The following is a 12,671-nucleotide window of genomic DNA, read 5'->3' on the forward strand; positions in this document are numbered from 1 at the left end:
CAGAAAAGTGGCCTACCTCCATTTCCAGTCTTCCATAACCTTAGGATTGTCACGTTACAACAGAGTTAGCAAAAACAGCACTGACTAGTAAAGCCTTGTCCTTGCCTTCTCTAAACACAATTTTACCTATTTCAGTACATTTTCTAGCTACCACCATAACACAGCTAACCTACCAGGGGTGCACACAGGGACAGCCAGGATTAGTCTACACACAGTGAGTGACTCCTAGAAGAGGATTACTGGGCTAGCTGACCATACAAATCCACATGCAAATCCTAACTGGCTCCTGGGAAGGTGCACTGCAGCCTAAGATCAACATTCACCTTAATTACTACATGCAAACTAATGCATTCCCTCTTGTCTCACTCACCTGCTGATGGCTGGCTTTACTGCCACAGTTTGCTTCCCAGACCACCCACTGATTTAGGAAGAAAAAAAACTAGCAAAGATGCATGTCATTAAAAGCTCAAACTACATTTAACACTAAAGCATCGGTGTGTGGTAGGGACCCTGAGACTCTATGGTTGGGCTTTAGAAGCCTCAGCAATAATTAAATGTCAGTCTCCTGGTGAACAAGGAGCCCAGTGGAAGTTTCAGTGCTGGAAATGAATTTTGCAACTGTAGGGAGAAACAGAAAAAAAGCTGGCAGACATAGCTCAGGGGAGCCTTTAGAGATGGCTCAAATGATTCTGGAACGAGCTGGCAGGCAGAAGATGAACACAAATGGCATCTCCTTTGCTTCTGCTGCCAAGCATAATGGAGCTCACTTCTGGAATTCAAAGTCAGTCGTGTTTTGCTTGCAAAGGAGAGCTACAAGCCATAGAGAAAGTTACTAATGCAGACAAACTCAACAGAAGATGGGGCTAGAAAGGAACCACTTGGGCCATTTTCCACTTCCTTCCTTGGGTTTTTGGCACATACAGCTCAGAGAAACAGAGAAGCAGGGCCCTCAAAGGAGGCTGCTCAGGGCTGTGTCCAGGTGGCCTTTGATGCTCTCCAATGCAGTATTACACATATTACATTTCATACTTATGGAGTGTAATAACACTCATTACAAACAGGGGGTTGTCTTTTGTTTTTTTTCCCCTCATCATGCTTCCATTCATTGTGTTCAATGTTTATATTCATCAGGAATCTCTTCTTGAGTAGCCATTGACTAGAAATGAACTAGTTTACCTGAGATGATTGAAAAAATACATGAAAGCTTGTATAACATACAAATTTTGTGCCACTGTGAACCATTCAGGTATAAGGTGAAAAAACCTTTCTCAAATTACTCAAGTTTCTAAGGCTGTGATCTAGTTAGAAGACTCAAAATAAAAAGCTGATTGAAAACAGCAGAAGGCACTTATTTAATAGAAGGTCTTAGAAAACAAAGTGATGGTCATACCAAATCCATTTAAAGTTGCTCTGAGCAATAATTAGTCACAATACAGACATGAAGTTCTATCTATTAGATTGTCTGAGGAGGGCAACACTAAGGAACACATCAAAGTTGCATCCCTTCCATGGAAAATACATCTTTTTTAGACTTGTACTCAGATGTGAATTTATTTTTACAAAATAAGGATTGCAGCTGCAATAAAGGGTTTTTTTAAATTTATAAAAGGGCTAAAGTAAATCTGTTGTATCTCCCACTAAGAATACCCCCTTAGCTGCTAAAAGAAAGGGCTGACAATCTTTCTCATCATTTGAAGTCAGATTAGAAAGAATCAAAAGTTTTTACAATAGGAATACTTCTAAAAGAGTAGCTTTAGCCTGAGGATCTTATCCTCATGCTGATGACACGTGGTTCTTTTTGTTTGTTTGCAAACTAAACTTCTTTCAAGCATTGGCTGGTACAAATCCATTGATAAATTTCCTTTTCCAGAAGTAATTTCTAGTAAGTACAATATGCTGACGGATGAAGCCTCTTTTCCAAAATTATAAACAAATAACAAAGAAATTTAACATTGTTGAGTGAATGATCGATGACATATGAAGGAACAAGAACACAAAGAATCTAAAACCACAATAATTTCAACTAAACCCGAACCTCAACCATTACATTACAAGGTTGGAATTTAAATTCAAATTTGAAAAGCACAACTTAAACTGTCTTTTAAAAGACCATTAACAGTCAAACCCATTCATAGAAAATATGATGCAGCACAAATACCTGCTTCACATTTCTGCACCAAGAAGTATCAAAGAAAATGTACAAGTAAGCAATCCAGAGGTTCTTGAGATTTGTGGGTTGTTTTTGTGTTGGTTTGTTGGCTGGGTTTTGTTTCCTTTTCAGAAAGCTGCCCTTTGGAGAATAGCATAAAAATACCTGTAAACAGAGGTTGATTGTCCAAGCTTCCCTAACTGAATTTTGCTAATTTTCTTTTTTTTTAATGTAAAAAAAAAAAAAGTTCTGTTGTTAGACAGTTTTTGGTGAAACACACAAACTTTCCATCTGAATGCATCACTCAATTTTTAATACAGAACCTCACGTACTGCAAAGGAATTAAGGTTTCTTTGTATCTTGTAAGGTCAGTACCACACTGTAATCCAGTAGAAGTCCCTTAATTTTTTCATGGAATTTCTCTCTGTACTGGTTGAAGTGCATAATGCTTTCTGGTTCCTCTTCAAACCAGAACTTGTCAAACTCATAAACTAGATAACCTGTGAAGAAAATAAAATACAGCCAGTCCTAGAGTGCTCCTTTAGACTCTCTTCAACCCCTTAAAACAAGGACGGTCCCATCCTGATCTACAGCAAGCCTTTGGATGCTTTAATAATAAATACAAAATAAATCTGCAAACACTGAGTTTGCAGACTGGAATATCTAAAATACAGAAAGCCACAGAAATTATCCTTAAATGTACATTTCTGCAGCACAGTGTTTAGGCAACAGGTGCATTTCCAACACAGGAGACAAGCAGCTTGCTCTGGCTAATGGAAAAGAGTAGAAATGCACTCCAAGGAGCCCAAACTCCGTGTTGTGGCCACCCCTGAGTACAAGAGCAGCTGGGGGTACTCACAGTAGAACTGATGGAAGTGCTCCATCTGTGGCAGCCCAGAGACCATGTTGTAGAGATGGCCCTTCAAAGCACCATTCTTGAGCAAGCTGTATGCCATCTCTGTCAGATTGATCCCAACTATGGCATAGGAGTACCTGCAACACAAACCATGGTGTGCATATGGACTGGACGACTCAAAGGTTCCCTGGCACACACTGCTCTAGGATAGCTCTGACAGTCAACAATTGTCCTGTGATACTTGTAAAAGTTACTGTGAGATTGAGATGGCAAAGCTCATCAGCTGACTTCAACTTAATCATTTGAAATCCTTAGATCTGCTGGAATATTGAAAATTGGATGTGAAAAACATTGCTGCAGTGTAAATGGAATGTCTACTTCAACCTGCTGCTCAAGCTGAACGAATCTGGTTTTCTATAGCATGGTATAAAAAGTATTATAATAGAAATTCTTAAACAAGAAGTGTTTGTAGAGGAAAAAAAAGTAAAAATCAATTAATTTCTACCAATTATGTAATTGAGCAAAAAGTCTCACATAACCTGTTCATGACAGAGTTGCACAGGGTAATGTTACTTACAATCAAAGTCACGAAGGGCTCCTGTTTTTTGGTAGTTCATCAAGTTAACAACAAGCTAGATCAGATTATTTTATCTGACTGGTTTGAGAGCATATTTCTCTGTAAAAACAGCTAAATGCCTAAATATGCCAAGTTTTTGAAAACAAATTTAAAAAAACACACCACCTGTTTGAAAATACTTATTACACAGCAGAAGCCTAGAGGGAGAAAAAGACCTTAAGAGGTAATCTAAACTATCCCAACACAGGATCAGTAAGAAGATGAAAAACAAGTATGAATTTCTAAATCTAATCTAAGTCTACTATAAATAAAACCAACCACAACGTTAAAGGCATTTACTATGTTAAATAAAGATGATATTTTGCAACATTTTTGCCCAACAAATCTATTCTGGGAAAAAAAAAAAAAAGCTGCACTTAGTTCCCAGCTAGAAATTGCTTTCTGTGTTTGGTTTCTCACATTTTTCTATTTTGACCCTTTTTTCATTCTTTAATGGAAAAAGTCCACATGTATTTTCCTCTTTACCTTCTGGACACAAGTTTAAGAGTATTCACTTAAGTTCTGACATAGAAGCAGCCAGAAAAAACTCTGGAGTGACTTACCCCAGCTTTGGGTGACTGGACCGAGAAAGGATCTGACGAGCTTCACTGGTGTAATGCTTGCTAAAATACCTGCCGGTGTAAAATAGTATTTTAGATTCCTTGGGAAAAAATACTGAGTTCACATCAACATTAAAATCTGTACCTTTAAACTGAAGGCAAAAATTAGCTTTTAACTGGAAAATGGCGCAAAATAAAAACCATGGAAAAGGCAGCAAAATAAACTATATTCAGCGTGAACTAATACTGTAAAAAAAATAAAAATCATTGTGATCCGAACATCAAATATGAAGTTCAACCTAGTCCAAAAAGTTAGCTTAGCAAAGATATGTAAACTTGCCTATTTTCCATTACAGTAGGAATTTTTACATTCAGGAATTTTTAAAGCTTTTGACAAGTTAGGTACAACCTACTGACTCTATCATAAGGCAACAACAAAATAAGGTTGGGCAAGTTTCTGTCCCTTCCCTCACTTCTTGTCCTTACCCAAGCACATCACATGTTTACAATGTGCAGCCACCAGAAATGTAGAACACAGTATTTTTATTTGCTTCTACTCAGTTACTATTAGAAACAGCATTAACGAGAGAAAAGACAGACACTGCAAATCAGTTACAGAAAGCATGAAATCCCTCTTTTCACTTACACCAGGTTCACCAGGCCCAGCAGCCCCATCCCTCTGAAGTCAGTTTTAGGATCGTCGCCCTGGAAGCCGATGTCACACCACTGTTTGCTGATTCTGGCCTTCAGGTTCTCGTGAGGCATCAGCAAATTCCAGAGCTGCACAAACAGACTGCCATGTTATGTTATATATCGAGTATCCCAGGCCACAGCAATTCAGAACATTGCTGCTGCCACTGGAAACCGTTCACCAGGTTGGAACAGGGCACAATCTGCATGCTGCTTTTCTCTGTGAGCGCCAGCCTGGGCTCTGCTACAATGGCTCACTACAGCAGTTATGGAAGTTATTATATTGAACACCAAGTGTGCTATTTGCCCTTCACAGACAAAGGTGCTGCAGGAATACCGAAGAAACAAAGACTTGTTTCGCTATAGAAATTAATTTGTGCATAATTTTGTAATAGACAGCCATAAACTGAAATATAAATTCTCAGTGAATACTCATTTAACATGTCGCTGCTGGGCTTCCATAGCAAGCTGAGATAATGATGAAGTTTTATCTTCCAGCACCAAACCATCTTCCTTGATACTGACTGGGATGCAGTAGTAAGAAAAAATTAGTGTCTTTTTTATTTAGTAATTAGTGGTTTACAAAGTTAGACGTGCGCATAAGGTTATAAATCTTTTGCATCACCAACTAATTTTTCAACATATATATTGTTATGTCTGATTTCACACAAAATAACTCCACTGCAGGTAACTCTAGCTTTTTTCTTTGAGGTTATATTTTAATGTGTCATTTCTGCAGTTTGCAGTTCTGCTTTGCAGTTTGTAAACAGAAAAGAGCTTTAAATAGGCCAGCTGGTAAGAATGCTACCAATAAGTTCTTTCAAGGTGTTGGACTTGGAGGGGGGGAAAACCAAACAAACAGCACATGTATTTTAAAAATTATTTCACCTCAATCAACTGTTCCTCGTGTTCTTCATTTTCTGAATCATATGGGACCTTCCTCAGGTTCTCCACATCCAAATACAATTTTTTATAACCTGATATCTGTAGCAAGGATATATGCAAATTTGTCTTAAACCTGAAATAATGACAAAACACCATAGAGGAGATTTAAGTAGGCTATTCAGCCATGAATTCTAGCTTGAATTACAAAATAAGACCTTTCTTATGTAAACACCAGAATTAGGAAGTGCTTTATGTGTACCTTTATGAACTACAGCTGGTTAAGTACACTTACATACTTTAAACATCTCTAGCTGATTCCAGGGCTGCAGTCAGACACCATTGCCTTCAATTATGGGGAAGAAAAAGAGAGAAAAAAACACCAAAAAACAAAAACAAACAAAGCCCCAAAAAAGCACACAAAAAAAACCCCCAAAAAACCCAAAAAACAAACAACAAAAAAAAACCTGCTAAAATCTGTCATGGCACAAAACTCCATATATCATCCTGACCAGTGTACCTTCACCCACCCCCAAACTTTTCCTAAGTCTTACATGCAAAAAAATGAAAAAAAAAGAATAAATTTGGATTATTCCCTGTCACTCACTAATTACTTATGCAGATGAATGCAAACAGTAATCAGGCATCAGTATATTCTCTCAAATATATCTAAGGAATTATATAGTTCTTGTAACCAACTTATGCAATGATCATACAAGTCAGAATTATGGAGTATCAGAAGGGACTTGCAAACAGACACACAGTAATGCCAAATCCACATGAATTAAACTTTGCAATTCATTTTCTAGAACTGATGAGAACATAACCACATTCATTTTCAGATTTCATTCTGAATACCTGCGTTGAATATAAACATTGCATCAGGTTAAGCAGCTGGAAGAACATGGAAACAAGTGAGAACAGAGAAAGGTCTCCAAACACACCTTGTGTCCTTCTGTCCAATCTTCTTTGCTTTCATGACATCTCTGACACACTTCTCCACTTCAGCTTCCTCAACGTGTACAGCATTTCTCAAAACCTAGGTGGTTAACACAGTAAAGAGTTCATGAGCAATGAAAACATTGTCTACTTTATTATTATTGCTCAGCTTCTCTCTGTCTGATGTGTGTATTATTTGCTATCAGAGGAAAAGGGTCAGTTTAAGGCAATTGCTTACAATGCGCTGGCTCAAACTGCATGTAAAACATCTGCAATAATTACATGAGAGTGTGATTTGTGCTTTGTCAGGCTGTAAACAGCAATGTTTACATAGGAGTTGCATAAAGAATAAATACAAAGCTGGAGAGTTGCTTGCTGTAGGTTCTTGTTTGCTTTCAGCTGCTGACTTATATTCTTTCTACTCCAATTGAAACAAGTGCAGCCAAGAAAATGTTTCAGAATTAGAAGACAGGTAGCTAACAAAGCTGAGATTTCACTCAAAAAAATGTTTGAAGGGCCATGGGATTATTTTTGAGAAACCTTAAATAAAGTCAGCACACAGAACACAAAATTTCAAGTTCTCTCTGTTCTTTACTTGTCTCCAGTTTGCCCCTCTCAGAAAGTGGATGCATGTGTTATTTTCCTGGGATCTGTCTCTGAAAAAAGGTTTTATTACACTTTCATCTCTGCTATCTCTTACCTTATTTTTTGATGATTCCAGTGAATGTTCTGCAATATGGAAAAAAGTAGATTTCAATTAAATTGAACTGTTTTAAATAATTATCAATAAGTGTTCTTGCAGTATATAACCATTATAAAATTCTGCATCCCTTTTATACATGTAATAAAAAAGTAATCAACCTTAAAATGAACCGTTTATCAGGTAACAGAATGTCTTAATTTACACAGATCTTTTTTTATAACTCTTCAGTACAACGCTGAAAGTATATCTGGATTTTTTAAAGCATCAATTACATGTACAAAACAAAGACAAATTAGAAAAGGTGTCAGGAAAGAAATATGTCAATTGATATCTTCCTGTTTCGTGTTTATTACTGAAGAGTAAGGAAGCATGGTCATTTCTGCAATTTATTGTAAAACCACAAAAATGTTCAGCAGTTTCTTGAATTGCTATTTTGATCAAAATTCTGCGTCAAGCAGAATTTTAAGTTAAATCACTCTTCCTCACCCCCAAAAAATGCATTTATGGATATATAATAAAATATAAAAAAATAAAATGTCAATTTTTTTAGTAAAGTAAAGTAAAAACATATACACAAAGTGACGGGAAGATGCTAGTGAAGTACAATTTCTGATTCACTTTTTGATGACACTGGGATCTCCTTAGCAAGGAGACAAGGAAGCTGGTTCTGGCATTGGTTCAGAATCCTCACGGGCTAGCTGGGACGAAAGGCAGAGTGCCAATACAATTGTGGGATGCACACGAGGTGCTGCTGTGAAAGCAGGAGGCTCAGGGGAACCTGATCTATCCCTACACCCCTGGGAAGGAGCCTGGGACAGGAGGGGCTCGATCCCTTCTCCAGGTGAGCAGCTACAGGAGGACAGACACGCCCTCAGGTTGTGCCAGGGGAGGTTCAGGTTGGATATGAGGACAGAGCTACCTCCGAAAGGGTTGTCAAGCACCGAACAGGCTGCCCGGGACAGCAGTTCAGTCACCACCATTCTCGGCGAGGTTTAAAGGAGGTGTGCATATGGCACTGGCCGACAGGGTTCGGTGCTGGGTTAGGCAGTGCTGGGTTAATCGATGATGACGGAGGTCATTTCCAGGCTAAACGACGCTGGCACTGCTGCCGCTCCGAGGCGGCCCCGCGGCCCCGGCCCCTCCATTACCTACGCTCAACGTCCTCCGCGCTCCCGGCTCCGCGCCGCCCAGGAGGCGCTGCAGCTCGCACTTGCCCGTCAGCAGCCGCACCAGCCACTTGAGCCAGAAGCGAAAGTAGTGGCTGTACAGGAACCGCCAGACGAGCGCCCACATCTCCGCGGGGCCCAGAGCGGCCCGGCCCGCCCGCGCCCCGCGCTGCCCCCTCGCGGCCGGGCCGCCGCCGCCCCTCAGATCAGCGCGGGCGGGCAGCGAGCGGGGCCCGGCGCCCCGCGTCCCGCCGGAAGCGGAGCCCGACCTGGAAGTGATCGCGGGCACGGCGGGCGGCGGAAGTGCCGCCTGAGAGGAGGCTTCCCTTGGGAAAAGGCTTCCCTTTCCTCACGGCCCTCACCAGCTCGGGGCGGTGCTGCTCCCTGCCCGCTGCCCGGCGGAAGTGCCGCTTGGAAAGGGGTTCCCTTGAGAAGAGGCTTCCCTTTCCTCACGGCCCTCACCGGCTCGGGGCGGTGCTGCTCGCCGCCCGCCCCCTGCCCCGGTGCCACTGCTGCCCGCAGAGCCGGCCTGAGCGCCCGGTGCGATAACGAGAGACACTGGAGAGACACATCGAGTGCCTGTTTCAGAGTTGCACAACCCTGGGCGGTTAATCCGCACACAATCCACACACAGATCAAGCGCTCCAACGATCAGAACTTTTCCCTATTTATACATTTTAGTAAACAAAGGGGTTGCTGTTCGTTGGCTGCAAGTTACACAGTTCTTGTAATACTAATCAGTATTCTGGAGGTTAATGCTCTCTCACCTCCGGCGCTCACTAATCCCGTGCCCGGGGGGTTTGGGGCCGGTGATCCGTGAGTCGGTCGGGATCTGCCCCTGCCGGAATTCCCAGCGGGAGCCGATTCCAGCACAATTACTGAGTTATCTTCATTGGTCTCTTCCTTACCTTGGCAGTTCTGCCATGTGCCCTTGTGGCCCCTAAATTCTGCATTTGTGGTGGGCACTGTGGTGTAATGGTGTTCACACGGGCTTTCAGGTGAGAGAAGAGACAAGGATGTGACTCCATTATTCAGAAGGCTGATTTATTATTTTATTATATATATTACATTAAAACTACTCGAATAGAAGGAAAAGTTTCATCTCAGAAGGTTAGCTAAGCTAAGAATAGAAAAGAAAGAATGATAACAAAGGCTTGTGGCTCGGCTCTCTGTCCTAGCCAGCTGACTGTGATTGGCCATTAATTACAAACATCCAACATGGGCCAGTCACAGATGCACCTGTTGCATTCCACAGCAGCAGATAACCATTGCTTACATTTTGTTCCTGAGGCCTCTCAGCTTCTCAGGAAGAAAAAATCCTAAGAAAGGATTTTTAATGAAAAGATGTGTGCGGCACTATGGGGCACCCACTTTGTCCACAGTGGTGCATCCTTCTTCCCAAGCTTTGTTAACCTCCCCTGGCTCTGACAACATCGAAGCCTGTCCAGCCCCAAACTTTAACAAGACAATTCCACCAAAAAATAATTTTTGGTAGAACACCTGGACATCACCTAGAGCTTGTTGGGTGCCCTCTGTTTCATGACTTAAATCTCCCCTCTTGCTGGTTAGTCTTGAAAGTAGATAAAGATCAAAACACCAAAGGATATTTTTTCTTAAGAAAATTTTTACATATTCCACATCTCGCAACAGTTGGGCTAGATGATTTCAAGGAGTGTGTTACCATGGACCTTGCCTTGCCTTTGCTGCATGAAGGTTCAGCCTGAGTGCTCCATTTAGTTTCAGTCACTGCTGCCATTGTATTACAGTTTATTGTTTCAGTAAACATGGGTTGAAAACGGAATTGTATGCAAAATTTGGAGTGTTGTAAGGGAGCTGGCAGATGTGCTTGACTGCATTCTGATATATTTTTTGATGTGTGGAAATTGAGCTTACTTTTACACTAAATCAAAAGCCACACAGCAGCATAGGTCTGATGGCCTATGTCCCACAGAGGATTTCAGAGCACAGACCAGCTTGTTTGGCATCCTCTCTCTGGGTTCTGTACTCACAGGGGTGCAAGGCTTCATGTGGGGAAACCTCTGGTATGTGAACCTCAATTGTTTAAACAGAAATTACATTTTGTGTGGAATGTCAAGAATCAAAGTAACTTTTACTATGATTTTTGGAATTTGTTCCACTTTCTGTTGTGATTTACTGTAACAATACATACACACATTACATTATTATTGTTTTATCAGTTGTTTTTTCTTCCAGTCTCCAGGACTGATGCGTAGAATATCTGGTGTTGGCAGTACATTGCACCACACTTCTCTGTGATAGAATTAGGTTTGTTGAGGTAAGCTTGACAGATTTTAAGGTCTTGGTTTAAATTAAGCCCTTCTGAAATGTGAGTTTAAAAGATGCAAGCTTTAGTCTTACACTTATTTCTGCTTATATGATGTTTCCTTCAGTTTAAATCTGTACTTTAAAGTAAAATCTGTAACCAATTAATGATTTAAAAATATTATAGCACGCTTTTTTGACTGGTTTTTTCCACAGCTTTTTGTAAATTGCAAGACAGAAAGCATGTTTGATTTTGTACAAATGTTAGCACTTGAATCATGCAAGATGTCTCTGTAACATCATGTGCAGTCAGTTAATAAATTCTATTAAGACAGTCAAAAATACTATGCAGTAACTTAAATCCACCTTCCTCTTGTATTCAGTATTTGCCTTCAAGTTTCACCTTCCAGAGACTTTGGTAGAAGTAAAGATCATAACCTGTTTACTTTTTTAAATCCCATTTCTTGGGTGAGCAGCAGGGCAAATAACCAGCAGCTGGATCTGTCTCTAGTCAGAAACTCTCCATGGCAGCAGCCATTACCTGTTATTACTGGCAGTTATTCTTTGTTCTTATTCCTTTGCAGATGAAGGACATGGAAAATAATCTCCTGCTTGGCTCAGCCAGAAGCCTGTATAATGTCAAATATTTATTTTAATGTTTCTTTTGTCTACCCTTGCTTACACATGGATTTGTGAAAACAGTATAAAGATGTGGAGCAGTCATCTGAGCAAGAAGAAGCTAAAATGAAATGTGTGTTAGATTTCTGTTAATCTTATCTTCAGCACCCCTCCTGCTTGACCACATCATTTACATGTTCGTTTTAGCTTTCTTACAGATAGAACACCAACCAATAAAGATATTTAATTCGTTACTGGGGGGGATATTTAATGCTCATTTGTTCTTTTTAGTTCTTAATCTCTATTTTACTGCAAATGTGCCAAAATCTACATTGACCCTCCATCCAAACTTGTGCCCTGAGCTTTTAGTTTATTAAACGGGAGAGGGGAATGGTGATGGGGAGGCAGGAAAGAGGATTGTGTTGTGATTGCATTGCATCCTATTAGCCAATTATAAATGCATATCCAAAGTGTAGCTTCAAGAAGATTTCTCAGTAAAATATTTCAATGGCACAGAAACAGAAGGTAGAGGGAAGTTCACAAGAAATGTGTATACAGGACAGGAATAATGAGGTCTAACTCAAGGCTTCATGGCAATTTATGGAGCCATACTGAGATTTTTAGTTCATGTATGTACTGATGCAGGCTACTAGCAGTCTCCTGCATTTTTAATGAATAATAACATTTATAATTCAAAGTAATTAGTAAACAGAGATATAAACCCATCCATATCACAACTCAAACACAGGAAGGTCATGCTGACCTTGCCAGAGCAACAATATACAATTTGTGAGGTCCCAAATTTCCAAAACGGACATAGTTCTACTGTTGTTAGTATAAAGAGGGGCATATAAAGGCAGCATTGATATTAGGACTCCAGCACACCTGTGTCTGGACACATCTGTTGTAGAATTTGGCATTGCTCTGCACCACACCATTCATTTTGCACACAAAATCATTTGGGGGTTTGGTACAAAATGAGGTAAATTGTTAAGTAAGCAAATGGAGAAAGGGAAGAAGAGATACTGTATTAATAATACAAGCATATTTTCAGAAAACAAATTGTCTAGATTACTATGTCCTCTGGGTAAATAAGGTAATGAATTATATATGCTAGTAATACATTAAGAAGTAGATAACAGTTTAGCTAGCAAAAAGCTCACTGCTTTTGAGAGCTGCCCAAGCCCAGTCTGATTTCTGAAGCTGTCC

At 40.2% G+C, this 12,671-nt stretch overlaps 1 protein-coding gene across 1 annotated transcript; it reads right to left on the minus strand.

Annotated features, from left to right (window-relative positions):
• Nucleotides 1–1,070: 1,070 nt before the first annotated feature.
• On the minus strand, nucleotides 1,071–8,811 carry ELMOD2 (ELMO domain containing 2). Its single transcript, XM_064711335.1, has 8 exons — nucleotides 8,544–8,811; nucleotides 7,393–7,421; nucleotides 6,698–6,792; nucleotides 5,760–5,889; nucleotides 4,828–4,961; nucleotides 4,185–4,253; nucleotides 3,009–3,142; nucleotides 1,071–2,649 (listed from the first exon to the last, which is right to left on the minus strand). Exons 1-8 carry the CDS (start codon nucleotides 8,686–8,688, stop codon nucleotides 2,492–2,494), a joined length of 894 nt encoding a protein of 297 aa, XP_064567405.1. The 5' UTR covers nucleotides 8,689–8,811; the 3' UTR covers nucleotides 1,071–2,491.
• Nucleotides 8,812–12,671: the final 3,860 nt, after the last annotated feature.

The sequence above is a fragment of the Zonotrichia leucophrys genome, chromosome 4 (assembly GCF_028769735.1).
Source record: "Zonotrichia leucophrys gambelii isolate GWCS_2022_RI chromosome 4, RI_Zleu_2.0, whole genome shotgun sequence".
Classification (NCBI taxonomy): Eukaryota; Metazoa; Chordata; class Aves; order Passeriformes; family Passerellidae; genus Zonotrichia; species Zonotrichia leucophrys.

Excerpts from the sequence above, each read along its gene's own strand:
- ELMOD2 (XM_064711335.1), bottom strand. The coding sequence starts at position 8,688 with ATGTGGGCGCTCGTCTGGCGGTTCCTGTACAGCCACTACTTTCGCTTC. Across the intron at positions 6,793-7,392 it reads TGGAATCATCAAAAAATAAG|GTTTTGAGAAATGCTGTACA; the intron begins GTAAGAGATAGC and ends TTAACCACCTAG. Across the intron at positions 5,890-6,697 it reads ATTGGACAGAAGGACACAAG|GTTTAAGACAAATTTGCATA; the intron begins GTGTGTTTGGAG and ends TCATTATTTCAG.